This window comes from Passer montanus, unplaced genomic scaffold (genome assembly GCF_014805655.1).
Source record: "Passer montanus isolate IOZ18808 unplaced genomic scaffold, ASM1480565v1 scaffold7, whole genome shotgun sequence".
Lineage (NCBI taxonomy): Eukaryota > Metazoa > Chordata > Aves > Passeriformes > Passeridae > Passer > Passer montanus.
The window spans coordinates 10,944,705-10,971,720 of NW_024372147.1; the positions used below are offsets into that span (position 1 = coordinate 10,944,705).

The 27,016-nt window shown below is 35.2% G+C and overlaps 1 protein-coding gene across 2 annotated transcripts in view; it reads left to right on the top strand.

The window, feature by feature from the left end:
- PTPRD (protein tyrosine phosphatase receptor type D) overlaps positions 1 to 27,016 on the top strand; it is a 1,150,086-nt gene that overhangs the window by 849,259 nt on the left and 273,811 nt on the right. For both annotated transcript variants that reach the window (XM_039729799.1, XM_039729798.1), the window contains one exon: positions 21,612 to 21,779. In XM_039729799.1, coding sequence (XP_039585733.1) covers positions 21,695 to 21,779 — 85 coding nt within the window. In that variant the 5' untranslated portion in view covers positions 21,612 to 21,694. The remainder of the gene's footprint in view (positions 1 to 21,611; positions 21,780 to 27,016) is intronic.

The window sequence follows — 27,016 nt, forward strand, 5'->3', positions numbered from 1 at the left end:
ATACTTTGTGGGTTTTTTGACTAGTACTAAAATTAGAACTTTTAAATCATAATTTTTAAAATCATATTACTGCAGAAATTTTAATAAAGAAGATTAACCAGATAAAGGTTTTCTAAAGAAAGCATGAATTGTATACACCAGAGAATTAAGAAATTATGACATTACATGGTGCTGGATTTTATTGCTATTTACAGAATACTTTCTCTTGGATCTAGAATGAACTTTTTCTTTGATTATTTTACTCTTTCAAGATTATTCAGCACTAGCAGATACTGTGCTTAGATCAAAAGGGTAGGCAGAGTTTTATATTTTGATTTATTTGATTTACTTGCTGCCTTGGCTTCACATAGTACAGTTTGGTGGGTTTGGTTTGGTTTTTTTTGTTTTGCCTTTTTTTTTGGGGGGGGGGTTTTTTTTTTTTTTTTTTTTGTTTTGTTGTTGCTGTGGTGGTGTTTTGTTTTGGTGGGGGGATTAGTGGGTGTTTTTTTGTTTTGCTGCTGTTTTTTTGTGTGTTTGTTTGTTTTTGTTTGTTGGTTTTGGTTTTGATTCGGTTTTGTTTGTTTATTGTTAAAGTGCTGTCCGGGGGGGGGCGGGGGGGGGGTAAAGCTTGCTATCCTAAGCACCTGAAATAATTGTCCTGAAATGATCTGAATATTTTATCCAGACAACATTGAATTTGGACTAATTATCAGTACTATCATAGATTTATGCTTTTAGAAAGAAAATTTTTGTTGTTGTGGTTGGTTGGTTGGTTGGTTGGTTGGTTGGTTTTTGTTTTGTTTTTTTTTTTAATACAGGTGTTTGTAGTTGTTGTTTGCTGTGTTCTTACTAGGCATTCTGAGATTTTTATCTGTATCTAAGAGGACGGGCTCTAGATGAAGCACCCTCCTCACATTTATGACTGCAAGAGCCACCTGCTTGATTTATTTGTCCCAAACAGAGAAATCTTTGGCATGCAGTCATCTGGATACCTCTGTTTTGTCTGGAACTGGAAGAGGAAGGGTGTTGGAAGAGCAGTATTTCAACTATTGCCGAATCCTTACAGTTTAGTTTTTTTCAGCCCTTGTAAGCATTTCTTTTTCTTAGAGGTGATTTCTTATACTCAGCAAGTGTAGAAGTGGATCCCACTGTAGCAGTAGTTAAAAGAAATATAGAGAACATGGATGTTGGAATGAAAACACTTGTGCACAGTAGTGGATGCAGTGCTCTGTAGCTGACTCTGAAGGATGTTGTGAAACATCTGCATGTGGTTCATTGTTTATGGCAACCTTCTGCATGGGCTGAAGCAGAAGGAGGACTGACAGAGCTTCTGTTGCTGAGGCTGTGTGTTGTTAAAGGAAGTATTGCAATTCTGATTATGCAGTCCCGATGCATTCTGGAGTGACTTACAGTCTTCCAGACCAACATGATATCAGGTATAAACAACTAGGAATTTAGAAGTTTTGAGTGCCTTAAACACTCATTATTAGCCACAGTAAAAACTCTGCCATTAGTTACAATTAAATATTTCAGGTATTTCAACAATTGCTCTTTGACTTTATATTCTGGACATTTTTCATATTCTGTTGTGTGAACTGACATAATCTCTGGTTGTTGTTTGAGGGGTTTTTTTGATAATTAGTTTATTTGATTTCTGTTTCCTGGAATCTCTTTTCCTATAACTTTTTTGCTGTAGTTGCGGAAGAACTCTTACTTAGATTATGCAGGGGCAGTCATCTAGTGTCACTTAATTTTCAGAGAGTTAGTCATTAAAGCATAATATAATCTGAAGAATGTTTAGGAACCAGGTGATAACACTTTTCTTTTACCAGGTATGTAGATAGATAGATAGATAGATAGATAGATAGACACTTTTCTTTTACAAGGTATGTAGATAGATGACAGACAGATAGATAGATAGATAGATATTGTCCATCCATATATATAGAAGTGTATATGTACTTAAAAGTGCCACGTGTTTAAATCTGAAATTGGTAACATACTTGATTGTCCATGGTAATGCTTTTTTTCCACACGACTTTCAGAAGATTCTCATGGGTCTCAAGACCAGCAGGAGGCATTACTATAGTAGTTTGAAAATGTTCTCGCTAGCCAGAAGAACCAGTTGTTTGAAGTTAAGAGTAAAGTGAGTAAGAGGTTATCTTTCTGTGTAGACAGAAGCTGGTCTATTTCACTGACTATAAACAAAAAGCCATTCTCACAGTTTACGTAGTTCTTGCCTTATTCATCCTTTTAGCTCATTTTAGGAGCTGGCAACGATTACCCACCATTCTGTCTATCAGCAGCTTACTGCATATCTCTGCAGACATAGTATTCAAACTTTAGTTTTACATCTCTGAAAAGACAGTAATTTTCTGTGTCCTTGTTTGCCTACTGCTAAATTTAATGAAAGTTTAAGGAAAGCATATTCTAAATGAGAAATTAAAGAATCTTACAGGATTGTAAGACTAATGACATTGGTTAGGACAAGTACCTTCGAGCTTTGTATTGTGTCAGTGCATACTTTGATATAAATGCCCCAAAAGATGTCTAAAGAATCACAACAGAAATGGGGATGAGAAGTACAGACTTAAAGGAATGAAACATGCAGATTAAAAGCATATGTGAGAAGCACACATGCCTTTCAAACATGACAGGATGCAGAAAAAAGGTCTATGATTTAGAGCCTTATCAAGTCACACTAGCATTAACAACATTAAAATAAATAACATTGATAAATAATAAATACAATAATTAGAATTAAAAATATTTTCTTTTTAAAAGGAAGACAAAGTTTCACGTTTCTAAATCTGCTGAAATACTTTTCTTGTATTTGGTTCTTTGACCTTTATGGCATCAAAACCTCTCCTAAAATTAATGGAAATACTCTTGCTTTTAAATTTCAATAGTTACTGTGTTACATTACATCTGAAATAATTTTGCTGTTTTGCAATCAAAATGAATCTTTCATTAACTTGAGATACTCAATTTGTGTTTCCAAATGCAGACTGCATGTGTGTATGTTTTCAGAAATTCACAATGAGGGGGATAAAGAACACTTGAAAACACCTGAAACTGTCTGGGATATGAAATACTGCAATGGCATGTGAAGGTTGACTGAAGTGATTAGCAGTAGCATCATTAGCGAACCACCTTGATTTTGCTCTTCTACCCTTGATTTGCAAATTTTCATGTTTTACTTCGTGTTTCTTGGTCTTGTAAATGAAATCTAACAGACTTAATACTGTAATGTTGCTGATCTTAAAGAGATATTATCAGGGTCTGTAGATCATAATTCTTCTTCCCATATCAAGTACTGAAATTCCATCATAAAAAACAATTGATTTGGAAATAAAAGGATTTGTATTGTTGCACAAAGTTTTGGAATCTATATCAAAAGGGAGAAATGACAGCCACCTGTAATGGTAACTTCCAGAAGTCTGAGTACCTCATGTCTTCCTGACATGAGGTAAATGAATAAAAAATAAATTAAAATAAATTTTATTACTTAAATAAGGATTCAGTAATACATGTTTCTGTGTATGTGTGTGGGGTTTGGTTGCTGATGGTAGTTTTTTATTCCTGTCCTCAGAAGATTACTAGAGATACTATGATTATTTCTCTAAAGGATCCTGAAACTGCTTGGCTCACTTTCTCATGATTTGAAACTAATAAGGTGATTCAGAAATAAATGTTTTGGACTCAACCTTCCATTTGCAGTTATTTTGAAAAAATTTCAGTAGTGTGTGGAGAAATTATCTTGACCTGTGTATAGTTTCTTGATCAAAAAGTTGAGACCTTACCCTGTTTTCTAGCTCCCCATATTCTACTCATTGAGTCATACTGTATTTTTTTTTAAAAGTGTATGGGTCTTAATTTTGTTTTGCAGGGCTTTTTTGGGTTTTTGTTTTGTTTTGTTTTTATTTGTTTTTTTTAGTGTTGTTTGTTTTGCTTTCATTTCTGTTGGGGTTTTGTGTGTGTGTGTGTAAGATTTATTTAGAAACCAGTGTAATGCTTTTTTATTATGTGGACTTGCTTTTGAAGGAATTTATTTCTGCCAGACAGGGTTGTTCAGGTCATTCACGTTTCAAGTGAGAAGAAACACCATTTTGACACCAATGACTACTTCAGTTTGATTTTGATTATTACTTTAGCTTTCTAACTTCAAATAAATTTTTGGACTTGTTAAGTAAAAACTGAGAAAACTCATTAAGAGAATGTAAAGATAAAACCTCTTCATGTTTTTAAAACAGCATTGATACTACATTTGCCCAGTTAAGACTAACATTGACATTAAACTGTTAGCTTTATGTATGCTGTTATCTAAAAAACCTTTTCAGTTTACAAGGATACCACTGTGCTATTCTGTTTTATGGAGACAGGAGAAAAACAAAGAAACTACTTATTTACCAGGCTAAAATACTGACTTTAGGCAAATAATTTTCAACTTCTAGCATTTATAAATGATGGTAAACATATATATATGAAGGACCTCTCTGTTTCCTCTGAGACAACTATGTTAGCCATCTCAAAAGACTGCACTGTGATTGGGTGGCAAAATACAAGAATATTTAACACATTTTAGTCTCAGCCTTGTTTATGTGATTGATTGATCAATTGATTGACAGGATAAGGGATCCTAGGTTTCTTCCACTTTCTTCCTACTTTTTCAACAAATTCATTTGGTTTTGCTTTTTAGTTCTGTTCAAGTAGGCTACCCTTTAGACTGTTCTGATGTTAAGATGTTTCATCTAAGATTTTTAAGGAAAAATTGTTTACAAAAAAAACTGTTTACCAAGTAGTTAGCAATATTTCATGGCAGACACTGGTAAAAGAGCTCAGAGCAGTCCATTGTAATCATGGCATTTTTCTCAGTTTTACTGTGGTTAGATTTCTACTTTCACAGAGGAGTTTCATGTTTATGGTTAGTTTGCTGCTATGAGCAAAACCTACTAGTCCAGGTTTTGACCTTGGTGTATATATATGTTGACTATTTATTTTCTGAAATAAGGAAATAGAAGACAGCTTATTAGGAATCTGCTTTCTGCTTGTGAAAGAAATTGCGGCAGAAGATAAATAATCAAATTGTCACTGGGTGCAGACAAATGGCATGAATTGAAAACTCACTTCTGTGTCTATAATGAAATTTTTGCAATTTACTATCAACTTAATATGAAAACATGATTTAAAAGTTGTCTATATTGGGATTTAATTTGTTTTCTGACACCGTTTGTGAGATTATTTTAAAAGAATCTCACAAAATAGTTTTAAAATAGTGTGGCTTTTACAGTATCGAAGAGTAGTGGTAGTACATAGGGGCTAAAAGACTGCATTGTATTGGAGTTTGGGGAGCAGGTTTTTTTGTTAGTTTCAGGACAAGTAATTTAAGTTGGCCAGCTGACTTCCATGCTTTCATTTTATAGAATAGCCTTATTCAGTAGACTTTTCATCCACATTTTTACTACCTGTATTCTTTAGAATATAGATAAGATTTGGATTTTGGAGGGAAAGGATGGTATTTCAGTCTTCTGGCTTTTAATGCTACTATAATCAAAGCAAGATTAAAAGAAACTCCTAAATCAAGAGACCATCATTCTTTTAGTTCTCTGATTTACGATTCTAAGTGATTCTATTTTCTTCACAGTCTCTATGTTCATCAGTATGGTATAGTGTATTTCCAAGGTATTGAAATTTACTCCAGTTAATTTTTACTGCAGTACTACTGCTTTAATTAAAAAAAAAAAAAAATCAGAAAAATGTCCACATGTATTAAAATTTATATTTCTGTTCTAGTAAAGATATGTTGAGATCTGTAAAAATATTTTAATATTTTCTTCCTAAATTATTATAATTATTAATAACTGGTATTTGATATTATTTTAGAATGTATCTCTAAAACATAATTTTGCAAAGTTGAAGGAGCGGCGTTTGGAATTTTACAGATTACAGATTTTACAGAGTATTGCTTCATGCTCTCTATATTCCTATGACATTTTCAAAATTTAGAAATACTTCGCAATTTTAGGTTGCTTTATTTTTGTGCCGTTTAAGGCTAAGAATGATTACAGACATCTAATGTCCAAGGTCCATGATCTGAATAATGACCTGTACAGAATGAAAGAGAAGTGTAGACATTCTCTGCCATACCAGACATTTCAAGTGAGACTTATCGCTCACTTTTATACAAGCGTTAATTATACCTATTTCTTACAATAGCTCTTATTGATAAAGTTAAACTTAAGCAAGTTTTTTCCTCTTTCCAGGAGGGAGAGAATATTTGCATGACCTTAGATCACTTATGTGGTTTTGTAGTCCTTTCCTGGCTTAGTTGCAATGTGAATATATATTAAGAAAAGGAACATGTCTAAGCAGTTTTTTTCACTGACTGGAGAACCTATGTGCTTTCACACTCATCTGTAGGAAGAAGTATACAAAACAATTCAGAAGGATTGTAAGTGTTAAATAAACTGGAATTACAACTATTATTAAGTGGAAGTCTCTCAAAGTGTCTAAGCAACACATCTGCTAATTATCCTAAAAATGTATTATCTATTTTAGAAAAAATAAATAATTGTATATCCACCTTAAAGTTTTAAAATAATATTTTCAGAATAAATGCTATATATAAGCAACATATAGATTTATGTATGCATCATTTCAATTTCTTGTGTGTCCCATCTGCTGTCATGTCACTTTCTGCTGATAAAAATTCAACAGACTGTTTAGGTTCTTTGAAATGAGAACATAGTGGAAGTACTCTGGAGAATCCTTCAGAAAGAATTGCTAAGAAAAGCAGGTGTGTTGGGTAAGAGGTAGTATTTACCAGATTCAGTCCACTGCACTTCTCCTTGTTTGAAAGACATGTAATATATCTTTTAAATTTAGCTTTATATCTGTTTTTTCTTTATCATGTCAGGCTTGGGAAGTGAATATTGTGAACTGCAAATAGTTTCTCTGAGACAAAGGTGAGCTCTGTCAGCAGAGCAAATTGCATCATGGTCTGTCATTATTCTTCAAGTAATTGAATAATAAAACAGTGATTTTACTCTGACTGTTGGTGTAATCGGTTTTGACTCAGACACAAGTTCCTTCCCTGAAATTTTGTTTGTGAATTTTTTTTTTTTAATTTCATTCTGATGATTTACGGATGTATAAGAAAATGTATCTACATTTCTGTAGAAATACACCTATGCAGCTAGATGTATCTCTGTGCAGAAATATGGATTCACCATATACATACACCAGGGATTACAAAAAATTAGATTTAGTGTGTGACTCAAAAGAAACATGTTGAAATCACCTTAAGGAAAAAAATAAAGCTTCCTTTTTAGTTCACGGTTTATTAGAAGAGTGATTGAATCAGTGTGTGTGCACCGTAACAGGAGAAATATATCTTGCTAATAGATATATTTTTTTTTGCCTCATAAAAAGTCTTAAAGAGTGTCGGAAAAAAAAAAAGAGTAATTCAAATAGGTTCTCTTGTCAGTCGTCTGATAATTAGGCAGTCTGATAATTCATACTTCTTGAAGATGTGTTGTATAAAGACAAGTGTAGTGAAGACTGACATCCTGTTGTAAAGTAGATATCCAGTGTTTTCAGGATGTTGAAGTAAGAATTCTGTTACAGATCCATTTTCAAAGGAAGTTTAGTAGTGTTTTAGTACTCAGTAGAATGTCCCCATGACCATGCTTGAAGGTGAGATTTTATTTTTTTTTAATTAATATAAAGATCTGCAAACATCACTTAGAAATTAGAGAACCATCCTTTTAGGTAGTGGAGGGATCAGCCTATTTACCTCAGCTGCTTAAACATGAATATTTGTTTAAATGTTTACTGACCTTTCTGTAACTAAGTGGAATATTGGGTGTCTTAGATTCAGTTAGGATTAGGGTTCAATATTGTGTCTGTGATACTGAGTCAGGAAAGAAACCTTTTCAGGAGTATTTTCAGAAGTTTTCTCATGATTGCAGATCCACTAGGAAGCCATAATTCACTTAACTTCCATGGATAACTTCAAAGTGATAGCATAGGAGTAGACAGAGTTGTATGTGTGTGCAGTTGGATATTCCTACAGAAAAGTAGCATAATCTTTCTGTGTGTTCATATTTTAACCTCTAACATAGATGTTACTTCCAACATATATTCACAGAGCTCCGTTCTGTTTTCTAAAATGTGCCTAATTTCTAAAGGGGTTTCAGTGTCTAAGTTTTATTGGATTTTACTGTGAGGAAAAGGTAGGAAGCGCTGAGGGTGACAGCAATGATTACTAAATTAGAAGTCTATTTAATATAAAACAAAACATGAAGAAGAATAGTGTGTTAGCAGATTATTTTTCTATTATAGTTAAATATTTTTCTATTAAAATTAAATATTTTTCTATAATTGAACAGTAGCAGAATATTGAGAAATTACAGAATTAAGACATTTAAAAAGTATCAAAAAATGGGAATGTAATAATATCAAATAATAAATTGTGAGAGTCAAATTGCGGAAATTATTGTAATCAGTCTGATTATGATACTTTTCTTTAAAGTTTAATGAGTTTTGAATTAAATTCTACATTTTTTCATTTGTCAGATCTGTGCAGTGATCTGGTTTAACATTATATATGTTGATCTTGAGTGTGGAGACTGAGGATCAGCATAAGATTTTTTTTTTTCTTTAGGAACTTAAGGAAGTCTTCTCTTTACCTGCTGAAAGATGCTTAGAAAAAAAGAAAATAGGAGAATATTTATTTGAAATAATTTGAGGAAAAATTTGCATTTCAGTTAGCAGTTATCTGCTGCTGGATACCAGATTCAATGGCAAATCAGTTGATTGCTTTGGCTGTTGTGTAGATGTGCTTGTTCAAGATCTCAATTAAGAAATAAAGAAAACTTTATTGATAAAAATTTTAAAAATTGATGATGCAATATAGGAACAAATGGATTTCAGCAACACATTCCAGTACATTCCTGAATCCACAGATAAGATGTAAAACAAACTCTATGTGGATAAATTCAAGTCATCCTACAAAATTAATTGTAATTTTTGGTATTTTAATAAATAAGTTTACATGTTTATCCTAGATCCCAGGTTGTCTCTGACACAAAGACTAGTAGAAGTTTAGTCTGGAAATTTGGATCTTCCATTACAATATTTGAAATAAAATTGTTTGATGTAGAAGTGTCAGTGTGATACTATATCAGTTGTGACATGACTAAATTTATATATCATGGCTACTTCTTTTCTGGCCTAAAATTATGCCTAAATAATAATGGAAAAAAAAGGTGCATTGGTTAAAATATAAAAATAGTGATTCACCTTTATTTGATATTTAATGGAGCTGACTTGCTTAAAATAATTATTGAAGCAAATTATTTTATTTTGGGTTCCACAGTCTTTAAAAAAGGAGAATGCAACAATGACATAATTTGTGGAACTAGTCCTAGTTTCCAAAGAGCTAATAACAAGGAAATGATTGTGCAGTAAATTTTACGAATAGTAAGGTTACAGTCTGCATACTGTGGACTTCAAAAGCATGAGGGACTCATCTACAGGTACCTGAACAAGACCACCTTTACAGAGTTTAGATTTTGTTTAAGACATAACACCCCCACTTTTTTCCTCGTGTTATCCTTTAGTGTGTTTCTGTTTAAACAAGCATTGTTAACTTTGTACTGACAGCAGTGGAAGATCTGTTGTATGCAGAGATTAGGACTAAGGAATTCTGGTTTTGGATGTCAAGGCATTAGAGATTGCTTTGGATACATCCCTGCATTTTTTCACTTAATCCAGTTGTTTCAGTTATTCTACTTTATAAATAATAAATAAAATCATAATTCTTGTTTATCATCTAGCACCTTCCTTGAGCAAACCATTCAAACCAGCACATCAGATCAGCAGCTGAATAAGTTTCTTTCACAAGAAACCTCTTTTAAAATTGAGGGCTTGCTGCAGTATGCAGAGCACTAAGGAAAGGAAATATTAATATTTTTTTCTCCTAACTTCTAACCCTTGAAATCAAAAGCACTTTCCCTACCCACTCATTTGCTGTTAAACGTCATAAAAAATGAGTCACTTTTCATTGCAGAAGGTAATTTTAACAACATTATGATATACATAAGAGAGAATCTGAAATATGAGCCCAAACTTGGACATGCCACCAACATTTTTTTTGGCCTTTTTATGTACGCCACTAAAATTATGCAGAACATCCATAATGTGTGCCTTTCTTTACAGTTTGGGGGGGTTTTTTAAACACTGAAGCAGTAGTATTGTAAAGTGTTTTGAAAAATGTTTCTGTTTACTAACAACAAGGTCCCAAAGTCATTCACATCTGTATACTTCAAATGAGGCTTTTCAAGATATTGAAAAATTGGTTACAGCTGGCTGCACACCCTGACAGTTGAAAATAAAACTCCCATACCAGTCATAACTAGCAATTCAATTTAACTTATGCACAGTGAGAGCAACAAAATGTAGTTTCTTTCCAAAGAGGCGACAGTACAGTCAGAACTTCTACAGCTGCCTTTCATGCATTGGTAATTTAAAAAAAAAAATCAAAACAAAATCCCTAACTGAAAAATACACTCCCCTTTATAATTATCTATTTCAAAGCTGTAATCGAGCATTTCATTATAAAGATGCTAATCAATCCAGAACAATAGTCCTGGGACAGCACACACACCGAGAGGCATATCAGCTATAACAGAAATGCTGCAGAAACTTTACTAGGTTTATAATAGTTGCTCATGCATTTCTGTTGTGAAAGTTGAAACTCCCACAAGTGCCTTGCAGTGTTCCAAATAAAATATTAGGCTCATCTTCTAGCCTTTAGATGTGTTGAAAAATAGTGCTTTGTTATTAGTATAAATAACTAGAATGCACGTATTAGAAAAAAAAAAGTTTTCATTCATCTAGCCAGATTCTTAGTTAAAACTAATGATTGTGAGTAAATGAAACCAAAACTGGAATTGTTTTTCTCGGTTATATGGGATTTTGTTTTATACTTATTTAACAAATCATTATTTGCAGCATTCCCTAAAATTTGTTATAGAGATTTTATCTCTGTGTGATAAAATTCCAGAGGAATGTTTGAACCTTGAGTTCCCACAGCCCTCATTCATAGTTTAATGTGTACAGCCTTGGGATAGCCGCAAAAGACTGGCAGACACAACCTTGTGTTTCATGTGGAAAATTGTCACCTGGGTGACATTTTTCTGGGGAAGGAATGACATAAACATTTTTTCTGCTTGTGTTTGAGAAGCAGTGTTGTGGTAACATGGATGCCGATGGTGCTAATGGACAGTAAGATAATACAGCATATTTCCTCCAAGTATTAGAAATAGTTTTGTTTCATGTTCTAAAAAGAGAATTAATGTTAGCTGATTCCTTAAAGGTCCTGAAATACTTTAACGCGACTGTCTAGAGGCTTAAAGTTACTGTCTACTTCTGTAATGTCAGTCTGTGGTAGTTTTTTACAGAACGTGAAGGTAAAATTCTAAAGTGTTTTTTGGAAGCCACCTATATGAACTTTTCAATATTTTATTAGACTCTATATTTGCTCGGTTGGATTAGTAATGAAACTAGTTCTTCACTTAAATTAGTTCATTGGTTTAATTTTATCATGGCTAAATATGAAGTATTGTGTAGCTGAAAGGTAATCTCTTCATTTAGTTTGAATCTCACAGCAGTGTGTTTACTGATCACTACTGTGTATCTAGAAATTCTGGAAATGAAAAAGCTGAAAGCAGAGGGAAAATGCATAAGTCCTGTAAGCCTTTGTATATGAGGCACGTCTGAAAGGCAGACAGGTTATCTCTTCTACTTCTGTCTTTTCATACAAATTTGAATTCTGCAGATCAGTTCTTTTTTTAGTTGTGTGTGTAGATGTGTGTGTATGCAAGTGTGTATTTGTGTCTGTTCTTAAACATTTGCTTTACTGGATGCTAAGTGTATTGTTTTAGCTTATATCTGTATTTTTTATTCCTTCTGATGCTGAGACTATGGAAGATACTCAAAATCTGAATGACAGGGAGCTGTAATCGAAGACACCATCTTCTGTGTTTTCTCATCTCTGTATTTTTTATGAAAGGTGACAAACATAACTAGTATAATAACCTTCCTTTTGTGTCATATCTTCAGTCTGTTTCTTTTTTATGACTTTTTACTGTTCATTTATAAGACAAACTATGAGTGGTGCCTACAGTTGGTTATTTCACCAATTTAATCTACTGTAATATTTCTTTCTCTGATTTTTCTTGCTCATTTATGAAAGAAAAGGCAACGGATTGCTTGTTTCAGAAACTGTGTCATATTCATAAGCAGTGAAAGACATAATTGAGCATATATATGAACCATTGGTATGCAGGAAGTTCTTTAGCAAGATAAAACTGCTCCAGTATATGCATAGAAAAACAATTTTTGGTAAATGTGGCCTCACTCTATAACATTGTTTCATGTCCTAGCCTTGTCACAATATACTATTGGTATATCTGGTGTATAAGTTGCAGGGGTATTTCCACAGCTGTATACAATAGAGTTTAGATTTATTTTTTTCTCATACCCTTTATGAAAATAATGTTCATTTGGGTGGGAGCACATACTCTCACTTTCTTACTGAAAACTGACAAAAAGATGCTGCAAAAGGCCGTTACACAATGTCAGTACGCAATTAATGCTTATGTTAGAAATTACCAGCTTGTTGCTAAGGCCAGCATGTTTGTAAGAATGAACTCACAGTTAATTTTTCATTAATGTCATCAACCCAAAAAAGATGAGTGCTTGGGAAGATGTGGCAGGACTTAGATTATAAACATTCTTGCTGAAATGATTCCTGAGAAGAGCATAAACCCAGTGAAGAATATATGGAAAATACACAATGCATTTTAATCTATTCTAGTACTCTGTAACAGAGTTGTAAGAGGATGAACCGCAGGCCTAAGAGGGACTTTTTTTATTGTCATGTTCTTGTAGCTAAGACATATGAGTGCCAAGTTGCCTGGCCAAAACAGTGTGAATGAAAGCTCTGGGTATGGGAGCTGCACCGTCAAAGTGCAGAGAAAATCTTAAAGATGAGAAAGGAGTGCATGTATACTAGTTAATGCTTTGTGCAGTCTCTGGTTGTTTAATGTTTAGTAATAGGTTTCACAGAGGAAATATTTTGTTGATCGCAGTTGGCTTTCACCAGATGAAATACAAGAGGATTAGACTTTCTGCTTCTCACTTCCCATTTGAAGGGAGGGGATTGAGGGAGAGGTTCTATGAAGCACCTGGAATGCCAGTTCAAGTGGCCGTACTAAGCCACTCATTTCTTCTTACTGCAGATAAATCTATAGTAGTTAATTAGGTCTGTAAAGAAAAGCATGCTATGAATCATGCTGTCTGGGTGATGATTTCACAGTTTTATTTGGTATCAAACTGGCATGTCAATATTACGACATTAGTTTGGTGTCTAAAAGTATACCAATTCACTTGGTACTTTCCTTAATAAGGAAGTTTCAGCAATAAAATATCTGTAGGTTGTTGTTGCCTTTTAACTCTCTTTACCAGAGTTTATAACATTATTTTTACTTTTTTCTTTGACTGTAGGAAAACATGCATTATATTACAAAGACGCTTTGCAGTTGTCTTCTTTTTTTCCAAAAGAAGACCTGTGAACTACCATACACGATTATGCCATATCTTTGTATGGGAAATGCATAGTGCTTCTATAGCTTCAGGAAGTTTTTGTCTTTTATTACCAAATAATTTTATAATGCCAACTACTATTGAAAAATAACCATTTCAGCTCTCCAGCTCTTCCTCTAATACAACTGTATTGCCATCAGCCATATTATAATAAAGTGCAGTCAGGCTAAACTAGCTGCGGCTGGATTGCTGTCCTGTGTGTACTGCAAATTCACTGTCTCAGTCATGTTTCAGTCTGATTAGCCAACAAGTATATTGGATAGTTTTGAAACAAAACCATTAAGTGAAAAGGAAAAAGAAAAGCTGTTAAAAAAGAAATTGCAGAGAATGGAGAAAAAATGCATTGTAATCCTGAAGTTACATTTGATTTCTTAGCTCCAAACTCGCAAATATATTTCTAGTTCTGTCTTAATAGCTGCGATACCTGGTATGCTTCAACCATGCCCGATCCTAAAGGTGAGGAATAACCTGAATTTTTTGCAATAACCCTGCTGAAAAAGATACAGGAAGGGCAAAGTTCTCCTGAAAATAAGATGGCTGTTTAGATATAAGCAATGTTAACATGTGTGTGTCACGTGCATAGCAGTGGAGCTGTGGAGTCATTCTTGTTGCTAGATCATCCACTTACCTAGCTCTGTGAAGAAGCATGCCACATAAAGATGCCACCTCTGTGGTCTGAAAACTCAGCTGCTTATGGTAGAGTCTGGCTGTTCTTAGTAGTTTTGCTTTTTTGTAAGATTGCTGGGAGTATGTGCATGGAAGCTGCTTTTGTAGACTCTTCCTGGGAGTGTCTGATGAGTATGTGGTATAGCACAGCAGCTCTAAGAATGTTTTTGTATGTGGCTCACATACTCATAGATTTAGCCTCTCCTAAGAGGTGGTAGCTGCACAGTTCCAGTGTTGTTCAAGTTACGTAACAGACAGTCAAAGACTAACAAACTGCGTATGGCAAACACTCTAGTACTAATGATATGTTCTTTCACTTTTTGTTGTTTTGAGGCAAACAAGACAAAAATCAGTCTGTAAATGTTTTTGCATAAACACAGTCATTGTATTGTTCTTAAACCAGATTTCAGATGAAACAATTAATATAATCATAGCATCCAGAACAACTTACGTTTGAAAAGACGTTTGAGATTAACTCCAGCTGTTAATGTAACACTAAGTCCATTATTAAACCATGTCCCTAATCTCTCTGTTTCCATGTCTTTTGAGTATCTCTGGCAACTCAACCAACTTCCCAAGCAAGACTGTTCCAATCCGTAGCCTGAAATCCATACTAAGGTGTCCAGAATCACCTTAGCATGGATTCAGTTCAGTGAATAAATTTTTCCTAGGATCCTTTCAGAACCTCCCCTTGCACAACTCAAGACAGTTTATTCTTGCTGTGTTTAGAAGAACCTGATTCCCCACCTGGCTGCACCCTCCTGTCAGGCAGTTTTAGAGGCAATAAGGTCTGCCCTGAGCCTCCCTTTTTCCTTTCCCCCAGCTCTCTCAGCTGCTTCTCATACAACTTGTGCTCCAGACCCTTCCCCAGCCCTGTTGCCCTTCTCTGGACACATTCCAGCACCTCGATGTCTGTCTTGTACTGAGTGGCCCAGAACTGAGCACAGGATTTGAGGTGTGGCCTCACCAGTGCTGAGCACAGGGGACAATCCCTGCCCTGCTCCTGCTGGCCACACCATTGCTGGTCCAGGCCAGGATGCCATTGGCCTTCTTGGCCACCTGGGCCCTGCTGGCTCATGTTCAGCTGCTGTCAGCAGCACCCCCAGCTCCTTTTCCTGTGGCAGCTTTGCAGCCACTCTGCCCCAGCCTGTGGCACTGCCTGGGGTTGCTGTGACCCCAGGGCAGGAGCCAGCACTGGCCTTGTTGAACCTCACACCACTGGCCTTGGCCCATGGATCCAGCCTGTCCAGATCCCTCTACAGAGCCTTCCTATGATCGGCAGATCAGCAATTGACAATCACACCCAACTTGGAGTTGTCTGTTAATTTATGAAGGATGTGTTTGACTCCCTCATCCAAATCATCAGTAAAGATATACAATAGGACTTGCCCAATATTGATCCCTGGAGACACCATTAGTGAGTGACCTGGTGATTCTAGACACCTTAATATGGGTTTCACCTTGTTTCTCTTCTGTGGTTGAAGAAAAAGTAACAAAGTAACAGCATAGTCTAGATACCTACTTTGGCCCTTTTTTTTTTGCAAGCTGCTGCTCTTTTTCCCCTTTTCTGTCTCTCTGTCTTTCTGTCTTCTTGGGTGTTTGTTTTGTTGGGATTTTGTTTTGTTTGTTTTTTTTTGTAAGCTGCTGCTCTTTTTTCCCTTTTCTGTCTCTCTGTCTATCTTTCTGTCTTCTTGGGTGTTTGTTTTGTTGGGATTTTGTTTTGTTTGTTTGTTTGTTTGTTTGTTTGTTTTATTTCTTCCTTTTTTGTCTGCTGGGCTGGGATTTTTGTTTTGGGGTTTTTTTGGTTTATGTTTTGTTTGGGGTTTTTTTGTCAGTCTGTTGATTTTTATTTTAGCAAGTGTCAGAATAGAGTTAGCTTTTTTTAATTGCTCATGTGGGCAAAATCAGAGCTGGAGTGTTTCAGGGTTAATGTATACAAGCAATTTACAGGAGTCAAGGCTGGGATATATATTGTCAGAGTTTGTGTTGATTCAGGCAAGAAGTCAGTCTTAGTGGAAGATGTTTCATTTGTCTGCTTAATATATGTGGCTTTGTAACATGATTTAAATTATTTCCATAGATTCTCAACAATGCATAGCTTTAATACCCATAGACAGATAACATGGTATGCATTTCTCATCTAGCAAGACCATTTCCAGCTCAGCACTTCCGCCATTGCCATCACAAAGTTTTTTTCTTGAGCCATTATTTGGAGGCACAAAGTTAAGAAGTTAGGCAATGTTCTAATGATTTGTTTCTGCATTATATTCTGCATAAGAAAAGTTCTTATGATCTGCAGAAGTGACTAACATGGCAGAAGTTGGTAAGCATTGAGACACCTGTCAGCTTACAATTGGTATTTTGATCCATGATTTAGAATGGAACTGAAGCTGTATAAACGTCAGGCTCGGCAAGGTTTTCTCTGTATGGTTTGCAATTCCATATAAATCTTTTTGTAAGCAAAAAACCAGAAACCTTTAACAACTTTAGGCAAGGTTTTCTCTGTATGGTTTTCTCCATATAAATCTTTTTGTAAGCAAAAAACCAGAAACCTTTAACAACTTTCTGTATGAGAAAAATGTCCCAGAGATCTGATTTCAAGGTACCTTGCTGTCATTGAGTTGATATACTCACTAAACAATTTATTCTATTTCTTCAGTTACCAAAAAATGTACTCTGTTTTTCATGGTAACAGAGGAATCTTTGTTGAAGTTTAAAATAGAATTATAATGTAGAATCACATTGATATATTGTTTTATATAGGCAAAATGCCACCTAGCACTGAAACTCATTTGTACTTTTATAGTGATGTAGTTCAAATGCTTGAAATGACAATGCTTGAAATTTCAAATGCTTGAAATGTTCAATGACATCAGAAACCTACTGTTTTAGGATGGTTGTGCACTCAGCTTGGAATAATTGTAACAGAGAAATTCAGCAGTGATAGACAAGCATTGGGGTGAATTGTTATCCAGAGACTGAATCCATAAGGCTAAACTTTTGAACACTCACCACAGCTGTCTTTCAAATTTCCTTAATCATGTGTTTGTATTTTGGATTTTTTTAAGAATAAAAGCATAATGAAACATGGAACCTTTCCAGCAGGTCGACTATGAAAACATTAATCATGTTCAATCAATAAAAGAGCAGGCAAAATGTGGAACTTCTGCTTCTGCCAGTTGCCCTTATTGCTTTGGAAAATAAATTTCATTGTCTTTAAAAAGCATTGTTTTACCCAGAGGTGTTTCTGAATTGATTTTGATTAAAGAGCTTATGAGAATTAATTGTATGCATTATTTTCTGTTCTTTCTAGTAATGATTCACCTGTCAGTTAAGCTTTTGCAGCCAAGATTTTTCCATGATTTTTTAAATTTTCTTTCTTAGGAGGGGTCATGATTGATATGCAAATACAGGAAGTATTTGCACCCTTTCAATCACTAGTTCTAGGAATATTTTAAATTCATTTTTTGTATTTTTTGTCTTCCATTTCCATGGTATTAGAAATCTCCGTCTTGGAAATGGGTGTAATTCAGGACTGTGGATGTGATGAATGAAGTGTAGTACTTTCCTATGGGGAAATATAGGGGGTCCTTGGGAGAAACCAGAGATGACCATGAACTAAAACCATATCTCTGAACAATTTAACACTTTGGAAAAGTTGAACCAGAAATCCTATTTGTAGCATAAATGAACTCTCATACCTTCATAATCCCTTTTTTCCAAAATTTTATAAGTTACTGTTTGTTTTGCTGTTTTTGTCAGTATGGCTCCCTACATGTGTTACGAGTTCTTTATTGTCCGTGTTCAAGGCTTTTCTGACAACTCTTCCCTGCTGAGCTGAATTTCTGTTAGCAAGCATTTAAATGCACATTGAGGCATGGAAAAGCAAGCTGATAAAACAAAACAAAACAAAAAAACCCCAGTGTTTACTTTTTTTTGCCTTTTTTTTTTTGTTTGTTTGTTTTTGGTTGTCCGCCCCCAGGTATGCATTTCCTATAACTCCTATAATTGTCTTGGAGCAGGAGCCATCTTGTGAATACCATGATAGTACCTCAAAGATTATTTTTGCTACTAAAGTAAACAGGCTGCAGGGAATCATTTCAGTGTTCAGATGTTTCATTCACCCAGTTGATCCTTTTGAGGGTAATTGGTGCATGTGCCCATGCCCTGGTGTTATCAGCTGCGGTGCTCCTGCTGAGGAGAACTCTTTTTTGTCTCTGCATTGAACACTCTGGAGAGCTGCACATCTGCACTTCTACTGATCCTGTTAATAGATGCTGCTAATCGGGGAAAATCTATCCTCTTACTTACTTGTGCTTTATTGTTAGATGTATTACCCAGTTTCATAAATAGTTCTTTTAGAGATATTGAAAGAGTAATTTCCAATACAGATTTTAGAAGAGTCATTTTTGATTATTTAATACAGCAGTTATACAGCACTTAACTGAAATAATAACAGTTTCTGTTAGAGCTTCATAAAGAGAAATTTTTTCAAAAGAACTGTTGACCTCTCTGTAGTTATTGTGATCATCTGCCAAGAAGAAACCCCATCTTTCTTCCATGGTGCAGTGTGATGTTGTAATAGGGGCTTCTAAGTCAGTATCTCACCCAGGATTAATTCTGCAAGGCAAGTATTGGTCCTGTGATGACAAGGCTAGTGTAACCTGGTGCTGAAAACGCTGTTTGTGTTTTGCTGTCTTTGATACCACACTCGCTGTCTTTGATACCACAGGATGTAACGAACCATCACCAGGAAGAAATAGAAAAGGAAAGGAATCTAATTTAATTTTAAGAATTAATAATGCTTTAGATTAGTCTTTCACTTCGGAGCTACTAACGTGGCTTGATGTGGAAGCTGATAGTTGTCTTGGTAATTTCATTTAGTCCTTTTAAGGAATTGCATCTTCATGTTAGTTTTTACAAATAAGCCTACATACCACATGATATGATATCATTGTTGGTACAGTTGTCAGTAATAGGGTCTGAAGATTGTTTTCATTCTGGATAAAGCAAAGGCAGACTTTTGTGGAGAACCTTGATACTATCTGAATGTCTCTTGGCTTGATTCTCTCTCATCGCCTGCCTGCCTCCATTAACAGTGTATCTTCAAAGAAAAACGACTCAACCACCATCTTAATTTTAGTGCTTATGTTTCCCTGAGCTAGAATTCTGGAAGTTTGCTTGAAGGCCTAAGCAGGTAAAAAGGGAGAACAATCAACAAGCAAAGAGTGTCTTGGAAACCTTGGTGTGTTCGTCAGGTTAGCTAAAGCCATGACTCTTGGAAACATGAATAAAGGGAATACTGAGGGCTTTCATTTTATGACCTGAGTGATAATGAATATTACCTTCAAAGCAGACCAAGATGCAGTATTCACTAGTGGTTGTATGTTCATTTAGAATGAGAGAATAGAATGAGGTTTCACTGAAAAAAAAAAAAAGAAAAAGAAAAATCAGAAAAAAACGGCTCTATTTTCTTCTCAACTTTTTCTTTGCCAGGTTTTGTGACACATCCCTTCATTTGCAGACAGCTTGTAGAGGATGAGTGCATATTCACATATCAGGACAATAAAGTTTTTAAAATTCCTCTTCTCCCCAAGCAGACAGTAATACTTTTCCTGTTAGCCACCACATTTAATATTTTGATGTGAGTGCTTGTGATGTATGAAAATAGTGTGCCCTGGTGCCCTGATTAAAAAATTGTTGTGTAAAACAAGGACCTTTGTGGTCACCATTTTTTCCCCTTCTCTTCTCCCGGTATTAATTATCAGTATTATTTCCTCTCTGCTTCTATCCCTGAAAGGAGTAAGGGTGTACTTAGGGCCCACCACATTTCTCTGTTCACCTTCTCACATTAGTTAGTAGGCTGTGTACTAACGAAAAGATAGTTTTGTTCTTAAGTGAGCTGCCTGTAGAGATAGTTCAGGGCTCCCCTGTAATCTCTGCATTCCAGAAGAAGCAAAATAAAAAACACCTCTTCCTTGAAAGTACATTTCATGCATCTCCATCTTTGTGATAGTATTGGAATCATTACACAGCAGTTGGGTCTGATACGCTTGCACAGACACAAATCGAGTCCGACAGGACTGGTGTCTCATGGACTTTGCTGTCATTTGAAATGCTGGCATGAAGATGGTAGCGATGAAAGGGGAGAGCTGATGCCTTTAGCATTTTGCCTATGAAGATTTCTTAGGCTTGTATTTTTTGATAGCAGTAGCTGATTCAAAAGATAGTTTTACAAAAGAGATTTGTAACATACTGTAGATTTCTACAGCTGCTCATGTCTTTTCTTCCCTGAATAAATTCTTTTGAGCATTTCTCTGTACTGAAAATGGGCTCTTTATGCCACCCACAAAACTGTAAGATCTATTTAGTGGAATAATAATTAGTATACTTTTTTCTCTGCCCTCTTGGTTTTTATCTTTACTGCATGAAGCCAATTGTGTGGCTGTGAAGAAGGTAGAATCAAACTTCACAAAGTCTATATGTTGCAGACCCTTCAGAAAATATAATTCCATGTCATGTTATGTTAGTGCCAATGTCATACTGCTTCGGGGTATCTAGTATTTCCTGATGGAGGAGGAAAAATATTTTTATGTTCCTTAATTTCTGTTAGTGTGGCATATTTGGACAAGGACAAAACACTTTTTTCAAGTCAGGTACTTGAGTTGTACTTCTGCCAGTGTATTATATTCAATTACGCATTGTAATAAATTAGGTGGATTGAATTGAGAGCTCAGCCCTTTATTCAATGCCAGATTTCTGTTTTTCTATTAGGCATAATTTGGATATGTGCAGGAAATCACAACAGGAATTTTAACCTTTGAAAGTTGCTGAACAATGCAATATGTTAATAATACATTCTGAAGTAGATTTTGTGGTGTTATTCTTCCAGATGCCAGGGCATCAACTCCCTGTTGGCATGTGGATTTGCTATGGATATCTAAGCTGCTTTGATTACCTTCTTGCAACATGAGTTCCAGTGATGTCTTAAACCTTGTCATACTAGCTTCTTTGGTTTAGGACATGCTGTATTTCTAACTAAAGATTCAGGATGTGACAGTTGCTTGCTTATGTGATAAAGGTACACTAAGAAATGTATTGTAAAAGTGCTAACATATACTGTGTCTTGGATCTTCTTATATATACCAGTAGCTTGAAATTAATTATGTTTCTTTCCCTTTTTGCCTTACCCTTTTGTCTTTTAAAATTTTTTTGCCTCAAATTGTGAATGCGTAAAAAAATGAAAATAAAAACTCTAGTCTGTTTTTGCTAATTTTGTTTTTATCTTTTCACAGGCTCTGAAAATACTTCATCTGAAATTTCAGACTGGACAGACTCGCAGTGGCTTCTAAGCCAGTGAGAACAAGGCTGCCAAAGCATGCTGGTGCCAAGCTGTCGGATGATGCATGTAGTCAGGCCAGCGGTGGTGCTCCTGTGCTTGCTGCTCTATGCTTATGCTGAAAGTAAGCTTATTACTCATTTATTCTTAGGTCTTGGCCATTATGAATAGTTTTGTTTTCAGCTGGTGGTTACTAGGAGTCTCAGAATGAGTTTCCTTTTGAGTGATTCTTCAAAAACTTTGAGATCCTCTCTAGATCACAACCAGAATTTGAAAAGATTTTTTATGCAACTTCTTTACTGTTTCTTCTTCTTAATGCCCCCTTTCTTAAGCATGGAGTGGTTCATGTAAGATGGTGAAGACCACTGTCACAGTGTTGCACAGTCAAAACAATGACCAACCTTGCTCACCAGGTCAAAGACCTTAAAAACATCTGTCATTCTTTGAATATTTCTGTCTTAACTTCGATTAAAAAATACATCCCACTCCCAATCAATATCCAGTCCAATTAAAATTCCTGTTCTTTTGTAAGTGCTACTACAGCTGTTCTAATGTATTATTTCCGACAGCTGTCACAGAGTACAGTATCCAAACAAATCAAGCAGAACTGACAGTGGCTGGCCTAAACATGTGAGAATTCAGTGAGGAAAGGCACCTATGTTTATTTGTACTGAGGGGAAACTGCTTGAGTTTGGTCAATTAGGTTATCTATTAATGGGAAGATAATATCTTCTTTTTAATTAGGAAATCATTAGGTCTGCCTTGTTTACATGTGTTCCTTCTCCCAGCTGTCCTTTGGCTACTTCCAGAAGTAATGTACAAATGAGAAAAGCCATTTGCTTTCCACCTGTTGATCTGCAGGTTTACTGCAAGCTGACTGTTAACACTGTGTACAAGCTGACTGCTAACATGCACTTCATTGACAGATATTTTCCTACTTTTCTACTAGTTCAAGACTCTATGCAGACACATGACCAATCAATAATGTTGTTTCAGCTCTATCTTTAGAAGACTTCCGTGTTTTTTCGCACGTGTGGTAAATTAAGTAGTAACACAGACTAATAGAATCAGCTTTCGTAAGGCTGGATGTATCAGTTTTCAATAAACGCATACAGAAGAGTTCTTTATAACTCCACTTATCACCTGAACTCCAGGTATACAGAGTCACAGCAGTAGAAGAGATGCCAAAATTTTTCAGTTTCATGCATAATAAGCTTTCCTTCTTTTAAGTGCAGATATGTGAAAGTGAAGTAAACAGAGGAAAAAAGACAAAACATGCATGTTTGTTGTGTACTGACAGCTGAGATTCTTTGGCCCCTTTCCAGTTAGATAATGACCAGCTGGGATGATTGTGTCTAAGGTGAAGCCAAGGACATTTTAACACTTCAGCCAGCAAATAATTAATTGGGAAGTGGGCCCATATGTTGGACAGTTTTGCAGTTGTAGTATTCCACCTATTTTAAAAGTTGTAAGAAGCACAAAGATTAGCTTTTTGTGACAGTTTCTTTCAGAATAAGATTGTGATTTTCAAGTATTTAATATGCACCAGCTTTTAAGTTGCTTAAATAATTATATGCATGTATGCAAATGGTATACATAAGGTATTAATTGAATTGTGTGTCATATATATGTTTATGTGACTTCGCTTAATATTGCATTTATACTGTAAGTGTTAATTTAATGTTCTTCTATTTTACCAATTTCTTTGAGGGTCACGGTATAGTCACATTTTCATCTTACACACAGTACTTTATTTGGGACACACACTGAATCTGCACAGACACAGTTATTTTATGGCCTGAGTGAGATAGGACAGCATCCGTGAGCCTTATGTATGCAGACACACAGAAAGATGTGTCTTTGTCCAGGATTAGCCCTCCTTACCTGAAGAAAAGTTCCTGCTGTGCCAGAGTTGCTCTGCCGTCTGCTCTTGCACGTATACTTGCTCCTGTTTTGTCTTCCTCTGTCTAGAAGGGTCCTAGACCCTACTTTGACCTAGTGCTTTTCTTGAAATTCTTCACAAAGAGTGGCAGGACCATGTTACTTCATTTTAATGGGAAGAGGACACAGAAGGTGAGACAAAGGGAGAAAAAATATTTGTTGTTTTTTTCTCTGTCACCCTGTAAGGGCTATGCCTTCCTTTTTTTTTCCCCCCATTATTCTCCTGTTGCTAACATCAAGGCACTGCAGAAGAGAAGGTATATCTAAACATTTAGACTATGTTGTATGCTTTCTAGAGTAGTTGTAAATGGATAAGGAGCTCATACTCTTCCAGTCTCAAGTCATTGTCAAGTCTGTCAAGTCACTGCGTGTGGGATTAGTAGCACCAAGTAGCAAGCCAGCTTAATGCTACTGAACTGGTTTCCAGTGGTAGTCCTTAGTACTTTTTGGTTTACATACAACCTTCACAGTTGAGAGAGGGAGGGAATGAGATAGCTTTGTTTCTCATTATCGTTGTGAAAGACCCCACACTCTGAAATGTGTTGGCATGAGCTGATAAACATACTGTGTCAATAAGTATATGTGCAAACTAGATTTGAATCTTACTCTTAATCCAGAAAGTAAATTTATGTTGACTGAGAAAAGTAAGCAAAATTGAAAGGTGGAAAAAGTACCTTTGGCTATTTTTACCTTTTGATGTCAGTAAATATGGTGTGATACTTGTAAATACAAGAAGTGAAAAATCTCATGTATTGTGAGCATTTTTTAGACACCTTCTCTTATGTTTGGTATTTGTAGGTGCAGTGCACACTAAGGAGTAAAGCGCATTTTCACTGAGCAAAGACTTGTTCATTAGTCTATATTGGGGAGCAGCAATCTGCTAGTCTACAGTGTTTTTCATTGGGTGGGCTGTTCAGAGTGGTATAGATGGCAATGCTTCACCACATCTATTGAGATATTAGTAATATAGCTTTGTTTGTCATGAGATAAGTACTGGGTTTTTTCATGTTGATTTAAATGAACTGACAGAACAGTAGCTATCCAGAAGTTTTATGCTGGTTCATCTGTTTAATAACAAGATGCATATATGATCCAGAGATTCCTACAAAACATATTTCTTTAAAAACTATCAAACATGGTACATGTCTTTCTGACCTTGCCAAGGGTCACTGAGCTCACATAACCACTGAGCTCAAAGCAAGATAGGAAATATAAATTCATTCTAAACAGTTATTCCTGTTCTTTCCTACTATTCCAGTTTTTGAAAAATAGGAGTGTAATTTGTATTAATAGAATCAAATTTTTCTGCAGATAGGCTGCATCCTGCTTTTTAGTAATTGATTCTTGTGCTTCCTGTTCCTTTTCCACACTGAGAAAGGCCTGACCACACAGCATTTCAAAATTCTCTGCTGCATTAACTGCTGCATTAATTCTTTGCAGTAACTTTGTCTGTTTAGTGCTCTTCTTCATTCTTGGTTACATAGCTTCTGCTCTGACATTTTTCTTTTGTTACTTCTTTGGAGATGCTGTTTTAGAAGAGAAGCAAAAATTCTCTTTTCCTTCAGCAGAAGTGTTTGCAGCTTACTGTAAAAAGGCAAACAGAAATACTTACTAAAAACAATGCATTTACTGTATATTGCTTCTATTCCCAATTGTTTGAAATGTAAATAATGCTTAGCTTGTTCTTTGGCTTCTAATGCATATTGTGACAGTTACCATCATGCAGGGAACCACTGTACCTTCATATCATCATCTCTAGGTCAGGATCAGTTCTGACAGGACAGTGATTACTTATAGCAGGTGTTGGACTAATTGAGACAAATTCTTGTTTAATAGGATGTAAAGACAGTAATTTAGTATTGGTGAAACCATTTTTTCCTCTATATTTTTTTCACTTTTTAAGAAAAATTGCTTTTTAGGGAACAAGTGTGTTTTTCCCTGCTAATACCACTCTTTCTCTTTAAAAACTTTTTAGGTACTTCAACCATCTGAATCACATTCATGCAGTCCATACTGAATTTTCTTCTCTCTAAGCACTTGTCTGTAAGACTAAACTACCCAACAGATCTTTCAAAGTGATTAAATTACAGAAAGCAGTTATGTTATAGTAAGTCTTACAAGTGGACATATGTGGTTCACAGTAAAAACCCCCACTGTTCCAGAATAAGTTCATAAACACTATATGCGGTGAAGCCTAGTCTGGAAATTATTTACTTTTTTGTACTTGTACCTTTGATAGTCAGTGAATTTTTTCAGAGTAAATTAGATTTAAACGCCAATATCTTTTGACAGGTAATTTCAATTAATTGCTTTCAACTATAGGCAATGGAAAAAAAAAAAAGATAAAATATTTCTGTTCTTTATTGGTAATTTTTTACAGTATCATTTGTTTCTATATTAGTGCTGCTGGTGTGCACTGTATGTAAGATACAGCCCTTTGGTTATATTGTTCTTTTTTTTTTTTTTTTTTAATAATGGTGATGTATTCAAGAGAGTTGAACTATAAGCTCGGTTTTTTTTTTGGAGAAAAAAAAGCTTCCATATTTCTTTCATATATATAAATATATATAGATAGATTATTTTTCCCAGGAATTTTGATATTTTGATATCGTCTCTACAGCTCAACCCTAGGACATTTTTCAGTTGATTTGATGAAAATTAGTATATACTGTTGCAAGAGTAAATTTATGTTGGGCTTGTTAAATATGATATTATATATGTCAAGTAAATCACCCATCAGTTAGAGTTTTAGTTTTAGAGGAAAGTGGGACAGTTAGTCACATCAAACCATTCTAGATGCATTCGTTTTGCTCTGCAGCAAAGTGATGGCTTTGGAATAAGTGTGATAGTTGAGATTAAGAGTCAGGGAAAATGAAAATATTATGCAGTCATTCCAAACATACTGGCATATGTGCTGAAACTACAGGTAATAAAGCTCTTTGCATGAGCCAGGGTATATTCAACCCTTATTTTTCAAATCCTTACATTGATGCAAATTTGAATAATTTAGTTCCAGAGTAGCCATAACTACCACCATATCTATTTAACCTGGTGTAAATTATCAACAGCAAAATTGTGAGCTGCTTGAACAGTAAAATTTTTCAGTTTAAATAATTTTTAAGAATGTGTTTTGATTATCTCTGGAAATCTGTACATAAGAAAACATTTTGAAGTGTAATATGCACAAAAGATTTGTGTGTATTTTGTAAATTGTAGATTCAGAATTAAATCATCAGGGGTTTGAGCTTCAGAACAAATTGAAGAAAATTACAGAATGGTTCTTTGGAACATTTTTCTCTCTACATCTCTGGTGCTCTGAAGATTGTTGCTGTGTCTCTTTCAGAGCTGTTTAGTGCTGAGTAGAGCACTGAACAGAGCTGAGTTGCGAGCTTGGGAATCTGAGAAATATTAAGCCCTGGC